At 35.9% G+C, this 23010-nt stretch overlaps 1 protein-coding gene across 2 annotated transcripts; it reads right to left on the bottom strand.

Moving 5' to 3' along the window:
• Nucleotides 1-839: 839 nt before the first annotated feature.
• On the bottom strand, nucleotides 840-21807 carry mtDNA-helicase (mitochondrial DNA helicase). Of its 2 annotated transcripts, XM_069812740.1 has the most exons (6): nucleotides 21139-21807; nucleotides 18897-19135; nucleotides 17478-17769; nucleotides 13095-13396; nucleotides 7814-8473; nucleotides 840-5020 (listed from the first exon to the last, which is right to left on the bottom strand). In XM_069812740.1, exons 1-6 carry the CDS (start codon nucleotides 21593-21595, stop codon nucleotides 4889-4891), a joined length of 2082 nt encoding a protein of 693 aa, XP_069668841.1. In that variant the 5' UTR covers nucleotides 21596-21807; the 3' UTR covers nucleotides 840-4888. The 2 variants fall into 2 exon arrangements, with proteins under 2 accessions (XP_069668841.1, XP_069668842.1); XM_069812741.1 differs by lacking the exon at nucleotides 18897-19135.
• Nucleotides 21808-23010: the final 1203 nt, after the last annotated feature.

Raw genomic sequence — 23010 nt, 5'->3', positions numbered from 1 at the left:
CATTCTCCCGATTGAGTGATTATAGTCCACACCTGTGGAGTAACGGTTAGCGCATCTAGCCGCAAAACCAGGTGGCCTGGGTTCGATTGCCAGTCGGGGCAAGTTATCTGGTTGAGGTTTTTTCCGGGGTTTTCCCTCAACCCAATATGAGCAAATGCTGGGTAACTTTCGGTGTTGGACCCCGGACTCATTTCACCGGCATTATCACCTTCATCTCATTCAGATGCTAAATAACCTAAGATGTTGAAAAAGCGTCGTAAAATAACCTACTAAAAAAAAAAAAAGTGATTATACTTCCAAGATAAGTAAATGAGTTCACAGGTTCTATTACTTGCTTACCAACCAAAAGCTGTCTTGGCATTCTCAAATTTATCTGGAGCTCTTTGGTTTTCTTTATATTAATTTTAAGACCTGCTAAATTTGAATTTGATTGCAAACTATTAACTTTGTCTTGCATATGATCGAAACATTAAGATAGAAGACAAATATCATCAGCATATTCCAAACCCTCAAGACTCTCAAACATGTTCCACCTAATACCCCTCACACGGTCTATGGTTACTGAGTTCATTATATCATCTAACACCAGTATATATAATATTGGACATAGGACACATCCTTGGCACACACCACTCTTTACAGGAATAGACTGAGAAAGTTTCCCGTTGTGAAGAACTTGACAACTATATCCATTATATAGTTCTAGGGGTTTCGCAAATCTTAAAGTATTTAAATATTATTTTGTATGCAAAATCACGAAAATATGATTCAGGAAGACTTATTGAGGAACAAACAGGATGACAGTAACCAGGAAGACGGGAGAGAATTAAATAAATGAATCTGTAACATTTACTTTAATCAAAGTCATTTAACAAATGACAACAGCAATAAACTGGCACATTTGAAACATAGTGTCACAGTCAATAGCAAATTGTGTTCTAAAAAATATATTTCTGAATGTTAAAATACTCAATTGTATTTTCGTATGAAACACTATCAGTTGCATCATCATAAACCTCGACTAAATACAGAGTTATGAGACTCTTCAAAGCACCATACAGTTGATCTTCAAATCTACTGTATTGACATGTGATAAATTTTATGCCACATATACCTGTAGGAGTCTTCAATGCTGTAATTTAGTCACTGGAAGCATTAGTTCACTTCTACACTGCTCCGACTATAAATGTAATCAGTCCTGTATACATTCATAACTTTATACATGTTTTAACATAAATATTGAAATTCAAACAGAAATAATATGAAAATATCCCTTCTTCTTTACGGGATAGAAGTGAGATTTTTACAATTTTTTTTATGGAAAATAAAAGGATTTTTCATATTATTTCGATTTTAATTTCAATATTTGTATTAACAAATAAAGTTATGAATATCTAAAGGAGTACCTAAATTTATTTTTTGAGCAGTGTACAGTCTTAGAAAAAGTTTTGTCACACAGATGCTTTACAAATCCCAGAAAAAAAGGCAGTGCACATGTCAGAGGACAAGCGACCTGGTTCACAAGAGAAGAACTATAATCTATACAAAACTAGAAAGGTATTGACAGTTCTCTCTCTCATACGTGGAAAGGCAGCCTGACTGCTGTGTCAGAACTGCGCAGCTGACGCAAACTCGTAAATTTGTATCATACGGCCTCTGACTAGACAAATATAATAATAATAATAATAATAATAATAATAATAATAATAATAATAATAATATATTATTATTATTACTATTGAAGAGTGAATGTGAATATGTTACAGTTGTAAATGATGTGTATAAACCGTAATCAAGATTTCATGCTGTAAATTTGAAGTTAAGTCCCTCACTGTGGCATCGCGGTCTAAAGGCCCATTCACAATGAAAATTAAACATAACCGTAACATAAACACAGAAGTTTGCGCCTAGGCTACCAAATGGGATCATTCACAATGATTCACATAAGCATTGACATAAACATTACCATAAGACGTTAACATGAAAGTTTGCAAACTCCAAACTTTCATGCTTATGCTTACGTGAATTGCAAACAGAACACAATCGTGGAGCGCTGAAGTATACGACAGAATATGAGGAAATGACGTCGTTGTTATGTTTCCATGGTTACCTAGTATGTTTGCTGTTATGTTTATGTTCCCATCGTGAATGATGGTATGACTTCTTGATTTTACTGTAACATTAAGTTAAAGTTTACATTATGTTTAATTTTCATTGTGAATGAGCCTTAAGGCATCCTGCCTGGGACTCGCGTTACGGAATGCGCGCTGGTTCGAATCCTCACAGGGGAAGAAATTTTCTCATGAAATTTCACCCAGTGTATGGGACTGGTGCCCACCCAGCATCATGATGCACTTGGGGAGCTATGATAGGTAGCGAAATCCGGTAACGCAAACCAGCTATAACGGCTGGGGGCTCATCGTGCTAACCACACGATACCTCCATTCTGGTTGGATGATCGTCCACCTCTGCTTCGGCATGTGGCCGTGAGGCCAGCAGCCGCTGGTCAGTCTTGGCCCTTTCATGGGCTTGCCGCCACTGATTATTATTTAAATCTGAAGTTATAAAGGAAAGATACAATGCTTAGCTCCATGGACTACAGACTACCTTACACCAGCTAATAATGTCTCGTGGAGAAGTGTCTGCCTACATAAATCTGAGTGTCATAATGTGACGAACAGTACAGAAAATAGTGGGGCGTGTGGCTCATCTGAGTCAGGTGTCTCAGATATTAGTATCAGTAATAATGACGCAAATCAATTAGGCCTATTTCATTTAATCTCGACTTAAATAGGGCGAAAGATGATAGTGATCCTATTTCTGACGATCCTACAAGGTGAATAACAAATTAATCCCTTCGCAATAATATCGCTAAATGAAATTTGCATTACTCAAAATATGGACAATGATTTTAGAAAATTCACGCAGGCAATGTATTGTTGACTTTCTGATGTATACTTAAGTAAAAGCTTGTTTTACAGAACCACGAGGAATGATGAGAAACAACAAGATAGTGTCAATTATCTCCATTAAGATCTTGCGGCCATTGAATTTTATATTTAAAACCTAAATTCTTTACCATACCGTGCAGAGAAGAAACACTGCCATGGAAGATTCCGCATCTTTTTTTTAACATAGTAATATAAATATACATGCCGACAGAATATTACGGAAACAACAGCCACAACAGAACACCAGTACTTGCTGTGACACAGTAACGAAGACTGAACTTTTCCGAACAAAACAGCTGGCTATTGCGTGCTCGCTGTGAAACAGTCAGCAACGCCGTCCTGATTGGCTGGTTTCAGCAGTTACCATGGTGATGTCTTGAAGCCATTGAACTCTCAATATCTTTCTAGTTTCGTACAGATTGTAGTTGAGGTAATAAAATTAGTTTTGTTTCATTGTATGTCTAATCATGCGCACCGTCTTCTTTCTGGGAATTATAACGTATCTGTGCAACAAAACTTTTTCTAAGACTGTACATCATAAAATATTTAAATACAAACTCATACTACATACACATACACGCAAGAATAGAATTTCCATACTCACGACTATAACAGAGCCACTGTGAAATATGTTGTGACTAAACAGAAATGGTGAGTGCACTGTCTGTTCTCTATTAATCACCACTGACAAAGATTTCGCCCAAAACCATTTACAATTATGACAATACACAATGTTTCATGAAGTTTTGAGGGGCTAAAAAACAACTTTATTCCAAGTAAACTTTTGAATTTACGTTAATGAAACCACTCAAGAACGAACAAGGAACTTAGATTGTGCGTGTATGTTTTTTTAAGCCAAGATTTCAAATTCCTACCACTAGGCCATTTTGTTTTGTTCAGCTGCAGCTGAAACTTGTATTCCACTGTTGTTCAGTTTCAGCTCGTATTACTTACTGTTGTACAATGGCAGCTACACGTGTGAAAAAATCGTTGTGTTTTAGAATCTCACACTACTAGATCAGTCATATTGTCCAACGTGCATTTCATAGAGAATTCGAAAAGAAATCACCTAGTGGCAATTCAATTCGTGCTTGGTACAAACAATTTAAAGAAACAGGTTTTCTGTGCAAAAAAAAAAAAAAATCACCTGGTCGCCCATCAACCTGGACACAGTGCTGCTAAAATGTTGGATAGGACGTGCGTTGCGGCCCCCAAGATCACCGGACTTCACACAGTGACTTCTTTTTTTTTTTTTAGTTATATCAAAGACAGGGTATTCATCCCATCAATGTCGAGTAAAGTCACAGACCTAAGGGAGCGTATCATCACAGTGGTTTACACTATCAACAGGTCCATGCTGATGCGAGTGTGGCAAGAACTAGACTATCGTGGTACATACAATGAATATTTGTAGGTGTCAACACAATTTGTTTGAATTCCTCGTTCATTCTGGACTGGTTTTATTAACTTAAGTTGAATAGTTTAGTTGCAATGAAGTTTTGTAATTCCTCAAATCTTTATGAAACACGCTGTAAGATTTTCCATGAAAGGCCTACACAGGCAAGATCATTTATAAAAATTTGCTGAAAAGAAGTAATCCAGGCCATTATGACACAATCCGCACAAACAGTGCCTGGAACTTGATCCTGGATCTCTTGGGTCTTGCCATGAAACGGGTGAAGTCCAAATGAAAAGAGTAAATTTGATTGGGTGCAGAGCTGATGAAAGATACGAAAGGAAAAGGTGATAGAGACACTTCTCCAGCCTGCTATCACTTCTGGCTAGAGCTACTGCATCAGTATCAAATTGTACCATATTTTCCAATTCTCTTAAACCAAAATGTTCATCGACAGCATTAACTTTCTGACCTCACTAGGTTAGTTTCAGTGGCTGTGTTATAGTCTTAATTCAATGATTAATCATCACTAAAATACAAATCAACTGTCATTCTGAGGCCGAGGTTCACCTTCGTCAGCAGGCTTCTTTTTCCTCTGTCCATAACTAAGACTGTCTTTATCAAATTCCAATGGCATGACACCCAGATCTCCACTGTAGCGATTTTTAGCAATCTGAAACAGTAATTGCATATTAAATCTTTTAACAGAAATACGATGAAAGAGTAATGGAAAGGAGAAAAATTCTCTCCGGCACCACGATTTGAACCCGGGTTTTCAGCTCTACATGCTGATGCTTTATCCACTAAGCCACACCGGATACCCATCTCGGTGTCGGACAGAATCGTCTCAGTTTAAGTTCCAACTCTTGGGTTCCCCCTAGTGGCCGTCCTCTGCACTACGTCATAGATGTCTATGAACGTAGGACTGAAGTCCACACATGTGCTGAGGTGCACTCGTTATGAGTGACTAGTTGGCCAGGATCCGACGGAATAGGTGCCGTCTTAAATCACGAAGTGATTTACGCATATCATATATATTATTTTAATGTACCGAAGTACATATGATATTTCCATGCAGATATTCTGCGTCATCATATGATGAAAGAGTAATGGAACGGAGAAAAATTCTCTCCGGCATCGCGATTTGAACCTGGGTTTTCAGCTCTACGTGCTGATGCTTTATCCACTAAGCCACACAGAATACCCATCCTGGTGTCGGACGGAATCGTCTCAGTTTAAGTTCCAACTCTTGGGTTCCCTCTAGTGGCCGCCCTCTGCACTACATCATAGATATTTATGAACCTAGGACCAAAGTCCACACATGTGCTGAGGTGCACTCGTAATGAGTGACTAGTTGGCCGGGATCCGGCGGAATAAGCGCCGTCTTAAACCACGAAGTGATTTACGCATATCATATATATATTATTTTAATGTACCGAAGTACATATGATATTTCCATGCAGATATTCTGCGTCATCTTACAATGAAAGAGTAATGGAATAAAGAAAAATTCCCTCCAGCACCGGGATTTGAACCCGGGTTTTCAGCTCTACGTGCTGATGCTTTATCCACTAAGCCACATCAGATACCCATCTCGGTGTCGGACAGAATCGTCTCAGTTTAAGATCCAACTCTTGGGTTCCCTCTAGTGGCCGCCCTCTGCACTATGCCATAGATGTCTATGAACATAGGACTCTTTCATCGTATGATGACGCAGAATATCTGCATGGAAATGTCATATGTACTTCGGTACATTAAAATAATATATATTTTAACAGAAATATATGCATTACATTAAGGGATCTGAGAGCAGAAGAAGCAAGCAGGAAAGTTACCATTGTAGGCTAAATGCTACCTACTTTACAGTATAGGCAGACTGAACCAGCTGTTATATCAGAGTCACCACTACCTAAAAAAATGGCAGGGAATTTGCAGACAGAACCCCATAACTGCATGGAATGTTTAACTAGTTGGTGGTTCTATGATTTTATGGGTTTGGATGTTTGTAGGTTAGGATGTGTACAAAATAATCATTAAATGGTGTAATCTTAAAGAACTTTTGTTTAATTAGTTCTAAATAATCGACTGCTTGATGAGAAGTATGTTATCCCAATCATAAAACAAAGAACTTGAATTTTAATGCACATCATAACCACTGCAAGAAAATTAATGCAGAAAATAAATGCCACTAGTAACATATAATTTTTTCAGACTATAAAAAAGATGTTTTTCTGTGCAATGCAAAAAAAAAAAAAAACAATTTACCTTGATGCACAGTATATGAATTAATTTTTGTGCATCCTGTAAATGATAATTCAAGGAAATGAAGTACAACAGGCATATTATTAAGGGTAGCATGAGAGAGGGGGAGAGAGAGAAAGAGAGTGGGGGGGGGGGGTCGCGTGCGTGTGTGTGTGTGTGTGTGTGTGTGTGCGTGCGTGCAATTAAGAGGACCCCAATTGGTCCGGATGCCTTGTAGAAAGCTGTTGAAGCAGTTATGTTCCTCCAGGAAATAAAATCTCAATCAGGAAAGCCTGAAAATGATGGCAAATACACTTTTTAAATGATTGTGAGTTTTTACGGCTACATTTCCTCCTATATTCCCTCTGTTCCAATGTTCTAAAGTACACGAGAGTATGATCAAAGGTTCACGAACATGTACCATGGAACACTTTACAAATCCTTTAATTTTTTTTTTTTCATCCTTAATAGATGTGTAGAACAGGAAAATACCTGTATGAAGTTGTAAAGGAATCTTCAATAAATAATTATTTCAAGCATTCTTTCATTTAAAAAATTTCATTTTCCAAAATTAAAAAAAAAATAAAATGTGAAAAGTGATTTAAGGTATGAGTACAGTCTAGTATATACAGTCACTAAGCTCAATACGTAGTAAATATGCATCCATAGATAGTAGCTAACCACTAGGATCGCTACTATCGCCTCTTCACAGACAATGCGAAATAGTACCGGCACAGTCTATTGTTCCTAGCACCCTCACAACTCAAGCTTCGTAACTGTATATATTAGACTGTAGTATAACAGTCTCCCCAACGTTTTCAGCACAAAAACACGAAGCGAGTATTGCATGTTGCAATATTATGGTGAACTAATCACTACATACATTCTGCAATAATAGCCAAGATCAACAATGGACGGCAATTACTGTGCCAGGATTATCAATATAAATTCTCTCAAAACCACAGAGCTCATAATATTCAATTTCAAGTTAATAGTAACTCTCAAAGAGAAATTATAACTCATTAAAATGGTAAAGGTTTATATGGACTGCTCTGTATCTACACAGTTTATAAGCATACTCCATGTTAATATAATAGCCAATTTAAAAGGTTATTCTTTCTCCATCCAGAGCATTGTTTACAGGCCATATCTTAGTTCATCATACATTCTAAGTCTGGTAATAAAATGATTTTCCTCTTTAAATTAAAAGTAAAATAAATCTTACCTGTAAATACTTCTTGCCTCGTACAGATGTTAAACGTTTATCTTGAATTATAAGAATATTATCAGCTTCCTGCGTAGCTTTTGCACCACCGAAAATGGAGTTAATAGTAAGATCTTCCACATCCCTCTCCTTTCTTGGGTGTATTACTAAAGTAACATGGCAGTTCGTTTTTGTAGCAAAGGTACGAAAGCCTGCTACTATGGCATCCTGTTTCCAAAATCTGTCAACGTGCCTGGCATCATCTGAGACCCCAATCATGAACTGCACATTATCAATTATCACGTGAGCAATATCGTGCACGTAGGCAGCGTGTTCCACAGCTTCCATCACCACCTTAATAGGCTGCTGACCGTGGAAAGTCATGAAATACAGTGGAAGACGTTCGAATTTGTCGGCCCAGTTGTCAAACTGATCTAAGTGAGAGTCTAGTGGTATTCCTGCCATTTGCTGGAGCATGGTGCGAGCCAGTCTAGCATTTCGAATCTCGAAACTCCCCCATAACGTGTTCACACCTTGCACTGCTAGATCTAATGAATATTCACTCATAAAGGTAGTCTTCCCACTGCCAGTTGGACCGGTGAGAACTGTAAATTCACCGCGACGATGTCCTTTTAGAATCCTGTTGAGAGCTGGATACCTTTTCCATTTTACACCTTGTACCTGTAAAAAGTTTAGTATTCGTACAAAAAAATTCACGCAATATTCAGGGTGTTTTAGAAAGAGTGTGCACAAATTAAACAAGAAATAGGAGATGTTCTAAAATCTAAGGAACATTCTGAGATAGGAATTTGGGGTCTGCAAAGTCAGATTAAGGAGAAATGAGATTAAACATGTCTATTAATATCACTTACTGTTTTCCATTTTATCTACATTTATTTATACTTTTAATTTACATTTATTTACAAATCAACATCCACAATTTAAAAGAAAACTTACAAATTAAATCAAATCCTTTAAGGCTATTAAATAAAGAGTACAATCTAAATTTAACACAATAAATACTGAAATCAGAAGTAAACACTGAAATAATGAAACAATTGTCTTTAGAGACAATTAATATTAGGTACCCTCCACAAAACTGGCTTCATTTATACACCGACGGATTCTTGATCTCCAGGGAACAAGGTGCAGGTGCAGGTGTTACGTGCTATCTCTTCTCACTTTATAGATCTCTTGGATATGGAACAACAAGTTTTGATGGAGAAATCATTGCAATAAGTGAAAGTCTCAGGAATCTTCTATCCCACATCAGTAAATTTAAAAATGCAGTTATATTGTCAGACTCCAAAGCAGCTATTCTATCAATAGTCTTTAGATACACACCTTCATCTCAAACAGCAGAAATAACAAAATGCTCTCTCAACTAATAACACTCAATAAAAGAATTGTATTCCAATGGATACCATTCCATTGTGGAATCCTGGGAAACGAGAATGCGGATGCTTTAGCAAAGAAGGGCAACACTGCTACTTACGACCTGTTACTACGTATTACTCTGAGAAAAGATTTATTAAATCTACATACTTAGACTTCAACAAACAAAATTTGATAACACAATCTCAAGGGAAAAAATGGAACTCTCTGCATCATAACCACAGTTGATTCCCAATTTACCACACAAATTGTCTGTAGCTGCATGACTGTTTGGCCAAGCATCTGCATAGAATTGGAATATATCAGTCCCCTAACTGTCCATTGTGCAATTCAAATCAAGAAATGGATTCGGAACAACTCAAAATCTGTGCTTCAGTGGCTGACCATGACAATATCTTTGAAAAGTATTGGAGTGCAAGAGGTCAAATGACTTTATTGTCAAACGCCTGGCATTAGAAAACAACAACATTTATTTACAACTACTATTTACAGTTATTATTTACGTTCATTTAAATTTTAAAATTATTTTCATATCATTTACAAATCTCCGTTAACAACATACTGTACATTACGATAATGAAATTAACTCTTCAAATAATATGAAAGGGTCTGTTGTTGGCTCAGATCATGTTTTGTAATGTGACTATGAAAATACGACAGAACCACCTTGTGAATGATAGGTCAACAAACAAAACATGATGGATTGCCTACGCGTAAAGAATAAATGTAAACAATGAATGTTTGTGGCCGTCATTTAGAGCACCTGTTGTGAGGTACAAAATAGTACCGTACGTTGTTAATTCAGATTTGCAAACAATATGAAAATAATTTTAAAATGTAAAGAAAATATGTAAATAATAAATGTAAACAATGAATGTTTGTGGCCGTCATTTCGAGCACCTGTTGTGAGGTACAAAATAGTACCGTACATTGTTAATTCATATTTGCAAACAATATGAAAATAATTTTAAAATGTAAAGAAAATATGTAAATAATAAATGTAAACAATGAATGTTGGTGGCCATCATTTCGAGCACCTGTTGTGAGGTACAAAATAGTACCGTACGTTGTTAATTCAGATTTGCAAACAATATGAAAATAATTTTAAAATGTAAAGAAAATATGTAAATAATAAATGTAAACAATGAATGTTGGTGGCCGTCATTTCGAGCACCTGTTGTGAGGTACAAAATAGTACCGTACGTTGTTAATTCAGATTTGCAAACAATATGAAAATAATTTTAAAATGTAAAGAAAATATGTAAATAATAAATGTAAACAATGAATGTTGGTGGCCATCATTTCGAGCACCTATTGTGAGGTACAAAATAGTACCGTACATTGTTAATTCAGATTTGCAAACAATATGAAAATAATTTTAAAATGTAAAGAAAATATGTAAATAATAAATGTAAACAATGAATGTTGGTGGCCATCATTTCGAGCACCTATTGTGAGGTACAAAATAGTACTGTACGTTGTTAATTCAGATTTGCAAACAATATGAAAATAATTTTAAAATGTAAAGAAAATATGTAAATAATAAATGTAAACAATGAATGTTGGTGGCCATCATTTCGAGCACCTATTGTGAGGTACAAAATAGTACCGTACATTGTTAATTCAGATTTGCAAACAATATGAAAATAATTTTAAAATGTAAAGAAAATATGTAAATAATAAATGTAAACAATGAATGTTTGTGGCCGTCATTTCGAGCACCTGTTGTGAGGTACAAAATAGTACCGTACATTGTTAATTCAGATTTGCAAACAATATGAAAATAATGTTAAAATGTAAAGAAAATATGTAAATAATAAATGTAAACAATGAATGTTGGTGGCCATCATTTCGAGCACCTGTTGTGAGGTACAAAATAGTACCGTACATTGTTAATTCAGATTTGCAAACAATATGAAAATAATTTTAAAATGTAAAGAAAATATGTAAATAATAAATGTAAACAATGAATGTTGGTGGCCATCATTTCGAGCACCTGTTGTGAGGTACAAAATAGTACCGTACATTGTTAATTCAGATTTGCAAACAATATGAAAATAATTTTAAAATGTAAAGAAAATATGTAAATAATAAATGTAAACAATGAATGTTGGTGGCCATCATTTCGAGCACCTGTTGTGAGGTACAAAATAGTACCGTACGTTGTTAATTCAGATTTGCAAACAATATGAAAATAATTTTAAAATGTAAAGAAAATATGTAAATAATAAATGTAAACAATGAATGTTGGTGGCCGTCATTTCGAGCACCTGTTGTGAGGTACAAAATAGTACCGTACATTGTTAATTCAGATTTGCAAACAATATGAAAATAATTTTAAAATGTAAAGAAAATATGTAAATAATAAATGTAAACAATGAATGTTTGTGGCCGTCATTTCGAGTACCTGTTGTGAGGTACACAATAGTACCGTACGTTGTTAATTCAGATTTGCAAACAATATGAAAATAATTTTAAAATGTAAAGAAAATATGTAAATAATAAATGTATATAATATGGAAAATAGTAAGTGATAGCAATAGACATGATTAAGCTTCTATCTCCTTCATCTAACTTCGCAGATCCCAAGTTCCATAACTCAAAATGTTGTTTAATTTGTGCATTCTTTTACTGAATCACCCTGTATAAACAGAAGAAAAATTAAGATAAATGTAATATTTTTCTTTTAATAAGAAAATTAAAATAACTGTACCGGTAATGTTCTTCTTTTAATGAGTTTAAAACTACGTTTCTCAAACTAGGGATTGCAACCACCAGGGGGATCAAGGTGCCATTTTAAGAAGGGTTGCGAAATAAAAGTAAATCAATGTGTACAAAAGGAATAAAATACATTTTCTGAAAGAAAAAAAAAACACACACATACCAGATGATCCACGAGTAAGTCTAAATATTACATGGGTGTAAATTAACAGTAAAAACCATATTAAAGTGCCCTATAATACTTTTTCTGACAGTACTTTATTTCAGACTTATGTAGCAAAGAAGCAATAACAAACTCAACACAGACGGAAAGCAATTTCTCTGACGAAGTTTACAAAAATTACAATGTGCATAAGTTTTGGAAGTGAATTCCCTGTCCTCATAGACAGACACGTGTTCACTGTCTTAGTGATTTTGTAACATCATACATTCATATATATATTTTAATGTATCGAAGTACATATGATATTTCCATGCAGATATTCGTCGTCTTACATTCAACTCTGAAAACTTTCACAATTTCTGTAACTTTCTTTTCTTATGTAAGATATTAATGGAAAGTATGCAGTATATTTCACGACTGATTACAAAATCCTATCTCAATCTGACAGAATAATTTTCTCCTGGTGTCACATTTACTTTAATGTAAACTGATCTAATCCTAATTTAAATGACTTAAACACAGATTCGTGTGTCTTTTTGTTTCATTTACATTACTTTGTATTATATTTAAAGAGAAAAATTCCTTCTCTCTTATACCCTTAAAGCATATGACTATACCTGGTAAGGTTTATCTTGTCTCAGTAGCAATACAACCAAGTCCCTTCAAATAAGGGTGGAGATTATAGGAGAGTTGTAAATTTTCAGGATTCCTTTCAAAACCTTGTTATTGTACAGTCTACCGGATTTCAATTTCCTGAAAGACAAGCTCAGTGACGGAACTACACAGTACGAAGAGAGATATTTTGTAATTTTATTTTGCGCTACAGAATGTATCAACTAGTCCCTTCCGCCACTGGATGGATGGACGGCATCGCTCCACTCCCCCCATCGCCATAACAATACAGACGAAGTAAGACATATCTCCTTTCTCTCTCTTTTCACAGTGAGACAAGATACAACACACAGACTTTAGGAATACTGACTCGAAAATTAATCTTAAACACAAACTTAATAGCCTACTCACTTTATCATTGTTCTGAAGATCAGACAGAACGTCTTGTCTTAAGGTAGAAAACGTTGTTATAGCTTGATGCCAAATAGGTTGTGCGCCTGTTATAATAGCTTTCAGATCCTGATTCTGCAACAATGCCAGTGCAGGTGAAGGCTGCTTCTCTGTAGGTCTAACAAAATAACATCTATTTTCACCAAGCTTCTTAGCAAAATTCCTTGCTGCATCCCAACACACAACATCATTTCCAAACCACAGTACGAGCTTTTTATACTGTTCTAATGAAGGTAAGACTTGTTGTGGTAAGCTGGTCAGACCTGAAACCAAACCATCACAATGAAATAAATATTTAACCACAGTTAACTTCCACTTAATTTACAGAGTGATTTGGTTATATCATCCTATCATAATGTCATCGGGGTAATGTAATTCCGCCTTCCAGGCGCCCCAACCTCAGAAGTGGGTTATAAATAAGCCATTTCCAAGAGAGAAGACCAGAAATGTCGAGTGATAACCTGGTGGTATTTGGGGGGAGGAGGGACATTTGAATTATCACAGACATACTCTTAAGTCTTAATACCCTTACTCCTTACCAGGGGTGGCTGTACAATAAGAACTGCAGAGCTGCAGAACCGCCATTTACATGGACCTGTAAAATGTAAAGCGTGCTTTTATGTAATCTAGTTCATTGTTTCATTTATACTTCCAATTCATTCTCCTTCGATTCGAGATTTTATTGTCTGTGGGAGCCTTGAACTGTTCGAGAATTTTATCTGTAGTGTACTTTTCGGATCTCTGATCAGCAGTTTCTGAAGCTCAACGTAGGGTAGTCGGTAGCAGAAAACTGGTTTCCTTCACCCTCCCATAAGACTGCATTAGAGCTGCAACCGAAGCAGCTCTCTCCGAATATACAAAAGAACCGTGAACATCCTCATCTCTTTATGACCTGCGTTAGAACACATAGGCTTCTGGATTACTGTATATCATTACAGTTCCAGTGTGTTAAGTACTGTGGGTGGTGTGATGTGATAGTCAGTGTGTCTAAGGAAATGTTTTATATTAAAATGAATGAAATGCAAACCTAAACGACCAACCGTTTTCTAAATTAAAAGAGAAATTACACAGAGAACTCAAAGCTCAATGTCTTATAATCCTGTTTGCCGCTACGGGTGTAGGCTAGAAAAGTTGGCATAACGAAATTCGGTAGGAGTTAAAATGGTTTGAACGTTAGAAACTTCCTGATGGTTGCTCATTCCGGTATCAACATGTGGAGCATCTCCATTATGAGTAGTTGTGCCGGGTGGGAGAGATGTAGCACACAGTGTGGGTAGGGCGCGCGGATGGTTGAAGTACAATTTCTAGTGAAGAGTCAACTTTGAGAAGGGGCTGTAATTACACGCATTATCTGGTTTAGATGCAATAAACAGTATGCGTTTGCTAAATACACTATTTTTCATGCAGAACTGCCAACCTTTGTAACCGCAGGCCGCTACTGCTCCTTACACATGCTGGCAATAATTTATGTAATAAAATTCCACCACATATTAAGACATACAGCAAGAATATGTTTGAGGGACCAGTTAAAAGTGTATTAGACACACATGTTAATGTGCACAAAGGACTATGTAGATATAAAGTTTTAAAACTGAATCATTTATTCTTCTGTGAACTGCCTTTCTGTTCTCTTTTGTTTTGTGTATCTGGAGACCCTACTGGAAGAAAAGTAGCATGAAGACTCAAGAAAGGAAGTCGCTTGCCAGATAGTATGTGATAAAAAAATAATCAGGAATCAAAATAACCAGTGCTCTAACATTAAATACCTTACTCTATGCCGATGATCAAGTCATAATTTCCAATTCAGAGGATAATTTACAAAGAGGATTGTATACATTAAATAAAATATTAAAAAATTTTGGGATGGAAATTTCAGCACAAAAATCAAAAGTAATGGCATTTTTAGGACAAGACCCAGTCAGAAGTAAGATAATACACAATAACCAATGCCTCGAACAAGTGCAAAATTTCAATTATCTGGGTTGTGAAATATCTTATCAAAATGAAAAAGATGTGAACAAGAAAATTACCACATTTACACAAATTCTAGGAATAATAAACAATGCATTAAAAGCTAAATTAGTACAAAAATCTACAAGAATAAAAATATATAATACACTAGCATTACCCTCCCTTTTATACGGAAGCGAGATTTGGTCATTAAAGAAAAAAGACATGAACAGAATCAAAGCAACGGAAATGAAATTTTTGAGGAGGACAGCAGGATATACTCTTTTAGACCGAAAAAGGAATGAAGAAATTTTAGAACAATTAGAAGTAGAGTCAGTAGAAGAAAAAATCAGCAGATACAAATTCAATTGGCTAGATCATGTAAGAAGAATGGAAAATTCAAGAATCCCAAAAATTATGATGCAATATAAACCTAGAGGACATCGTCGACAGAAGACCTTTAAGAAGACTGCTAGATGGGGCCGAAACAGGTCTACAGAGGCCTAATTCGTGAAGGATGATGATGATGATGATGAAAAAAATAATTAGTGCAACTCTTAAAAGAAACTAAGTGTCTAATTTACAAGTAACCATCTAATGCACTATTTCCTAATTGGTGGTCCACAGACCCCTGGAGGTCCGTGAAACAAATTTAGGGAGTTCATGGCATTATTTACATCTCATAACTTATAACCCACTCAATTTTGCAAAGCCAACATTTTATAAGCTCTTCAATAGTATAGGCGGAAGAATGCCGTGACGTTAGCCATCTGTCAGTAAAAATAGAAACAAACTGCAGCTGGAAGTCTGCATTATCGCCAAGTAAGCCACTTATCAGTCTAATATGTAAGTAATTTTAGAAATTATTTTTTTTGTCCTGAACTGTCCTGAACTCTGTTGATGAATATTTAAATACGTCAACATTAACGCCAATTCTGCAAAGTTAGTAGCCATTTGTAATATCGAAGTTTAAATGCTTGTGGCATTTGTCTTAATACAGTATCATTACTTGTTGCGTTTGCAGCCTGTTCATGCTTTTATCATATTAATTATACAGATAGTTGTTTTTAACATCTTGTTAAAATGAAAGCGTGGTTAAAGACTGGTTCTTTATAAAGACAAAGTGATCCCCAGCAGTAAACAGAAGATTCTGAGTTGGCGTCTGTGGAAAGAATTGTCCGAAACAAAAAGAGGGTGCGATTTTTCCTACGATATCTACACTATATGTTCAATTTAATTGTTGTTAATATTACTATCTATCTCTCAACTCCTACTTTTACGTGGATATCAAAATTTAAAGGTGTGGGGTTCTTAGATTGGCTTAAAAATAAAAAGGGGATCAGCAACTCTGAAGTAATTGGAAATCACTGATCTAATGTATTATGCATTAATAGGTTCGTTCCAACAACAGTCAGGAACCATCCGTAACCATCGTGAGCATGCGCAGTACAGAAAAAGCGTTCCAACACAATCCGAACCAGTCCTGAACCGGAAACATGTACTGCAGTCGGGCGTTCCAACAAGCTTTTGACACGGGTTCGGAACAGTCAGAAATAGTCCGTGGATTGAGGCATGTACGAAAGAGTACGCGAGACGCACATGCGCATAAGCTCACCGACGTCTCCTGGATACCGAAGAAAGACATGATCGACTGTTCACATCAATGAGGTTAAAGATGAAAAGTGACAGTGCAGACGAATAATAAAGCTAGATTTAATTTAAATTTTCGCCAAAAAGAAAGGGAATGGAAATTATTTCGGTATTGAAATAGTTAATTACACTTTCAACATGCAGCTTTGATTAAAAGTATAATAAATAACGTACATACATTAATAATTAAAAAAAAAAGAACTATTTTTTATATGAGAGCCCTCCAGTACACGACATTGAATTAGCGGAATTCTTGCCTTCCATATTTTTTGTCATTTTTTTATAGAAAATGATTGAAATTCTATTTTCTACAATTAGCAAAGATGATGACAGTTATAGCATCTCTGGATTTAGTACAAAACGATCCGCGAAAACATTCCAACAACATCCAGTCCAGTTTCAATCCCATAGCAGATGCTCAACTAACGCATGCGCATAAGATGGTACAGAAACCGTACATGAACTGATCCATGAATCGCTTGTTGGAACGAACCTAATGATTGGGTAAAAAAAGTAAACTATTTGCTAAGTGACTACTTATATTCTAACTAATTAGTGTCCCATTTAATAAGTGAGTGATATCTTATCTTACATTCAGATGACTGTGAAATATTCTGTTTCCAACATGTTATCCATTGTAACAATGTTAAATTAATGTAAACTGACATGCCATTAATAATATTGTATTCCAACGGCTAATAAAAAGTAAAATAAATACAACAGCAAGAGATTAAATAAACTTACCATGAGGCAAACAAACAATCTGATGGCCTGTTTTGCACGACGCCAATGCTAGAGCATCAGCAACACTAGAGACAATTACTGTGGTATCTTGCTTCAGACTTCTACCATGTTGCAGAAGAATTACTCCACTGCAAGCTACTGGAGGAACTGTTTCTTCTTCTATTTCATTGTTAAGCCTTAAAATCTTGAATCCCACTGTTTTTCCTTCTGCATTATTCAGTGGAATATATATAGCAGACTTGGCATCATCTACACGCATTCCAATCTGCTCAATCACTTTCGACTGAACATCCTGAAACATAATTATTTATTTAATGGTATCTAAACTAAGAGGCTCTTCAAAAATATTATGGAGCAATGAAAAATAACGATGTTTGACCAAACTTAAGTATTTGGAGTAAATCTTTCTCCCTATCATTTTGCCAATCATAACTCTCACAGACCTAGTGATAAATAAATACAGGCTGACCCATTTCGCTATGGATAATATTAATTTATTATTATAAAGCTATTATGATAGTACGAGAAATTTCTTGCTGGTAATATTATGCTTAAAAGATGGGAGTTTCCATACATGGTAAGAATGAAAATCGTACATGATTTAAATGGCTACAATATGTTCTTTGGTATGCTAAATTTGAGAGTATTAAACGAGTTCAAAAAGAATTTCGATGTGAGTATGGTGTGCATAATGTACCTAAATACGATTCTGTAATGTTGTGGTATCGAACATTTATAGAAACAGGTTATGTTAAAAAAAAACATGCAAGATCTGCGTTTAATTTCCTCCCAAGTGCCATTTATATTTGTTACTGTTGCTCCAAGATATTTGAATTTTTCCACCTCTTCAAAGGATAAATTTCCAGTTTTTATATTTCTATTTCGTACTATGTTCTGGTCACGAGACATAATCATATACTTTGTTTTTTAGGGATTTGCTTCCAAACCTACCTCCTTACTTTCTTCAAGTAACATTCCCGTCTTTTCCCTAATCGTTTGTGGATTTTATCCTAACATATTCACATCATCCATATAAACAAGCAGCTGATGTAACCCGTTCAATTATGGGTACTATATTAATAAAATCTAACTTGATTTGCTTTTCTACCAAAAGTTCGGTTGCAGAAGGAATGATAGTCATTGCAACTAAGCAGTCATCTTGCATGCTTTTGTTGACTTAAAAAACTATTATATCCCTTGCTTGGGTAGCTTTCTCGGGTAATTACACATTTACTATGGCATGATATCCATGAAAATTAAAAAAAAACTGTGGTTATTTTCAATGCTCCAAAAATTACTCGTTGTGAAATATAGGGTTTCTGAACAATTTCGACAACAATTCGAACCTAGTTTCTAAATATCTTGGACATACATTCAACACAAACAGCATTAAACAAACACACTTTCTGCGAACCTTACTGGCAGTTTAAATGTCTTCAAAATATTCTTAATCGCGTCATCTGGAAAAGATGATATCAGTCTTGTTGTCTTCTCCAGCTGCCCCCAAATAGCATCCATCTTCCTGTCTGGTGAGGTTTCTTTAAGAAGAACTTCAAGATCCTTGGTTGACTGCGACTTGTTTTTCTTTCTTTCAGTAAGCAGTCTTACCAAACTGTCCCAAGCACCAGAATGTCTGCATTCATGGCACATAAAAAATCCTATAACCACATAAATTATAAAATCTCAAATTCATATAAGATTAGAACTGCCTATGTATCTACTAGGTCATGACGATGCATGTCTACTTACCTGCCTATTTTGTGATTTATTAAGAAAACTGAAATATTCTTAAAAAGAGTTAAGTTACATGCTAATGTGAACCAATGCTACAATGTCGTGAAGAAATTTTTATCAGTTTATAACAAATACAACACATTTGATATGGTGGCTTAAAAATAAAACTAGGTACACCAATTACTTCCAAGCAATTACTTCTAGCCTATATAGAGGCAGAAACGTGGACTGTTTAAAAGGAGCACTACAAAATTCAACAGTCCAGAACTTAAAAATAAATAAATAAAACTTAATCCTTCATGGGGACAATAACTGTACCGGTAATGATTAATCCTAGTGGCTGGTCAGTCCCGCTAAAACTTTATACAATATTGTGACAGCCACGTGAGAAGGAAGTGCAAGGTCGGCCGGCGCGGAGGTTACGCGCGCATCTGCTTCCTGTGGCATGTGCTGTGGCTTAGGGAGTAGAGTGGAGTGGGGAGAGAGCGACCGCGGCAGAGAGGAGAGATATCTGGATGATTCGAGAATGGACACGCGTGGAAATCTCTAGATCGCGAACTCTCTCGCAACTATGGTTTAGTTATAAATACAAGACGCGAGTGAACTTGAATCAGTCAGTAAGCCAGTGTTGTTACAGCAGTGGACAGCAAGCAGCCAGTCAGTGTAACAGTGAAGCCAGCTTCGAGACCGGAGTTCGACTTGTGTGAGTGCAGTGGACCGCAGTTGGAGGGACCTGAGTTCGAAGTTCAGTGGACTGTCTCTAAGGTCTGGGGTTCGAGATACTGTGAACTCGAGTGACTGAGCTAGAAGACCTGTGAACTGAGAACTGACAGTTCTGATTTGTAAATAGTGCTTTGTGAACATTAGTAAAAATTAACAGTTCATTGTTGTTCTCAATAATCCAAGTAAATTGTCATTGTCGTCTGTGGAGTGCAATAACGAATACTGTGTTACTGTGTGGAGAGCAAATCCCATTGTTGACGGGAGCAGAATTAAATTGTAGAAAGTGAAGAGTAATTGTTGAAATAATAAAATTATATTGTTGTTTAGTATAAAAATTTACAATATACAGGTAATACAACATGTATTGAATTTATATAATTCAAACTACAATCTCACTATGCACCACACACGGGACTGACATCCGATTTCTGATGCGTTAATTATTTCATGACAAAATTAAATTGAGGGATGATGTAACTTTACAAATAAGTACACATATATCTGGAAAAATAAATAAGCGAGTTTTCATAAGATCCGAAGATTAGTGACTGGTTTTGGTTTGTTCAGACTTCTGGTATGTCTTGAAATATATTTTTTGATACATAAGTTAGATAGAGAGTTTTCGTAAGGTCTAGGATCAGTGACAAGCAGTTAGGTTTGGCTTATTCAGACTTTTGATAGGTATGCCTCGCAAGTACGCTTTTTGGTAGATAGACACACAACTACATTTAACTTATCTAGACCAAAGAAAGGAGTGCTTTCCCACGTAGTGCAACGTCATGGTGGTATCACTCGGTTACATGATTATTTCGTGTGAAAATGTCGGAGAAAATCACGAGTTGGATATAAGTTATGAACGAATGTATTTGTGGCGGGTTAGATGGGTTTATAGCAGTGATCACTGCCCCTGTACGGAAGCGCGCCCGAGAGCTGTGTTACAATTTTGAGGTTATTTTCAATCAGGCCCATTTAAGTGGGTTTTTTTTCTTCGTGTAGTGCGTAGTGGGATCGAAGTTTCACCGTAATAAGCCTAAATAATTCATAACGTTTCTTGTATACATTTTTTGACTAAACTTAAGTTTATGAAGAATCCTGTCTAGTTTGCATTTCAATGGTATACAAAGCTACTGAATGCAGTCATAACTTATTATCAAAGTTTTAACTTCATAATACAAAATGTGAGTCTACTATTAACACAAATTACCTGTAACTTTATTAATATACATTTTTCCGATTTGGTTCTTCATGTATAGCGAACATACAGGACAGTCTGCCGTCAAACAGGTAAACCCATCAACAATATTAAGACCGTGAGTTCTTAATATTTTTCTAATTTGCGATTCCGACACAGACGATACATCTTCCAAGTTCGTAACAAAGTGTCGACACATAATAACTTTATTAACAACTCTGAAGTCGTTTGTAACATTGTATGGCAACATTACGGGCACACTGGAGTATTTTCTACGCCACTTCGAAGGCATGCCATATCGTCTGCTCATACAGGTATACGACTGTGAATACTTAGATACACTGTGGTATAACATTGTCGTCCGTGGATTACAGAAAGAAAATGCACGAATCTCCTTGCCAACATTTATTGTTAATTCACTATTGTGGAATTGACGTACATAAAGCAAGGTTTTAAACCACGTGAACATTACTTATTTCAGGTCTCTTGCACTTCTTGGATTGAATGAATGGATTTCCGAATATATTCTTCATGTCATAACTGATTTTAGTATAAAAGCAACTTTTACTAGTACGATACAACAGAAAATATTCCCTTTTTAAAACCTTTTCATTTTATCCTCTGTAATCATAACACCGCCAAACAATTTCACAATCACAATCAGTGTAGCCAACTCATATGTTATGTTACAGCAAGTTAAACAGCATATCCACATTCGATAAAGTCAATTTCCCTTTTCGTGATGACGGTAGTGGTTTGATTCAGATTATGCGGATAATGTATGCACTTCCTAAATAAACAGTCCGAGGATCAATTGTCGGCGTAGTCAATGGAAGAAATTTATTTTCCGTCCGCAAAAGTGGGTGTTAAGTCTTGAGACTGTCCTGTGATGTCTCAGCGGTGACCCTGTCATATATTCAAAATGAGTTACAGACACTGGCGGTCTGTCTGTGAGGGCACTAGGGATGGCGCACCTAACATTTAATGTTACCATTATTTTTGTACTTGAATATCGAAGAACATTTGTAAAGTATAATAGTTTTTATTTCTTCCCCAATCTTATTCTAATATGCACGTTTTTATATTTTGTTTCTGTTCCTGATGTTAAGCAACACTTTAAAACAGAGCAGATTGCCGTCATCCTGGAATGCAGGCTGACCGGTCTTGAATGAAAGTGTCCTGCGTAGGAATCTCAGCTTTAAAATCAATCCATTCATCTCCTTTAAAACTGGTATGTCCATCTTCCTTCAAAATCAATCCATCTACCTGCCTTAAAAACCAATGTGTCCAACTCACTTTAAAATCAAACTTACCTCCCTTTAAAATCGGAGTGTCCATCTTGCTTTAAAATGTATCAATCTCCCTTTAAAACTAATATCTCCATCTCACTTTAAAATCACAGTCACCTATCTCCCTTTAAAACCAATGTATTTATCTCCAGTGTTAAAGCTAAGGTGTAAATACTGAGTAGGCTGAAAATCTGCTTATACTTTATATCTTTTTATACAGCAGATGTTTCTCTGCCATGTCCTCTTTAGTCTTTCCTATCACAAAAAAAAGAGAGAGGGAGAGGGAGAGAGAGGGAGTGGAGAGAGAGAGGGAGGGGGCCTGGGTGGCGTAGTCGGTATAGCGCTGCCTTATGTGCTCGAGGTTGCGGGTTCGATCCCGGCCCAGGCCAATGGCATTTAAGTGTGCTTAAATGCGACAGGCTCATGTCAGTAGATTTACTGGCATGTAAAATAACTCCTGCGAGACAAATTGTTGTTGTTATTATTATTATTATTATTATTACTACTATTATATCTTCCTCTGTCTGTCAGCAATTTAACACAAACTTGCTGAGTTGAACTCGAATAAGTAGCCTATTCCGTTACATTCCAAGAC

This window comes from Periplaneta americana, chromosome 16, assembly GCF_040183065.1.
Source record: "Periplaneta americana isolate PAMFEO1 chromosome 16, P.americana_PAMFEO1_priV1, whole genome shotgun sequence".
Classification (NCBI taxonomy): Eukaryota; Metazoa; Arthropoda; class Insecta; order Blattodea; family Blattidae; genus Periplaneta; species Periplaneta americana.
This window is presented reverse-complemented; position numbering and strand designations above follow the sequence as displayed.

Coding starts and splice junctions, on each gene's coding strand:
- mtDNA-helicase (XM_069812740.1), bottom strand. CDS start 21,595: ATGTTCACGTGGTTTAAAACCTTGCTTTATGTACGTCAATTCCACAAT. Junction 8,474..13,094: donor ATCTTCAGAACAATGATAAA/GTGAGTAGGCTA, acceptor AACTTTTTACAG/GTACAAGGTGTAAAATGGAA. Junction 5,021..7,813: donor GAGGCAAGAAGTATTTACAG/GTAAGATTTATT, acceptor TTACTGTTTCAG/ATTGCTAAAAATCGCTACAG.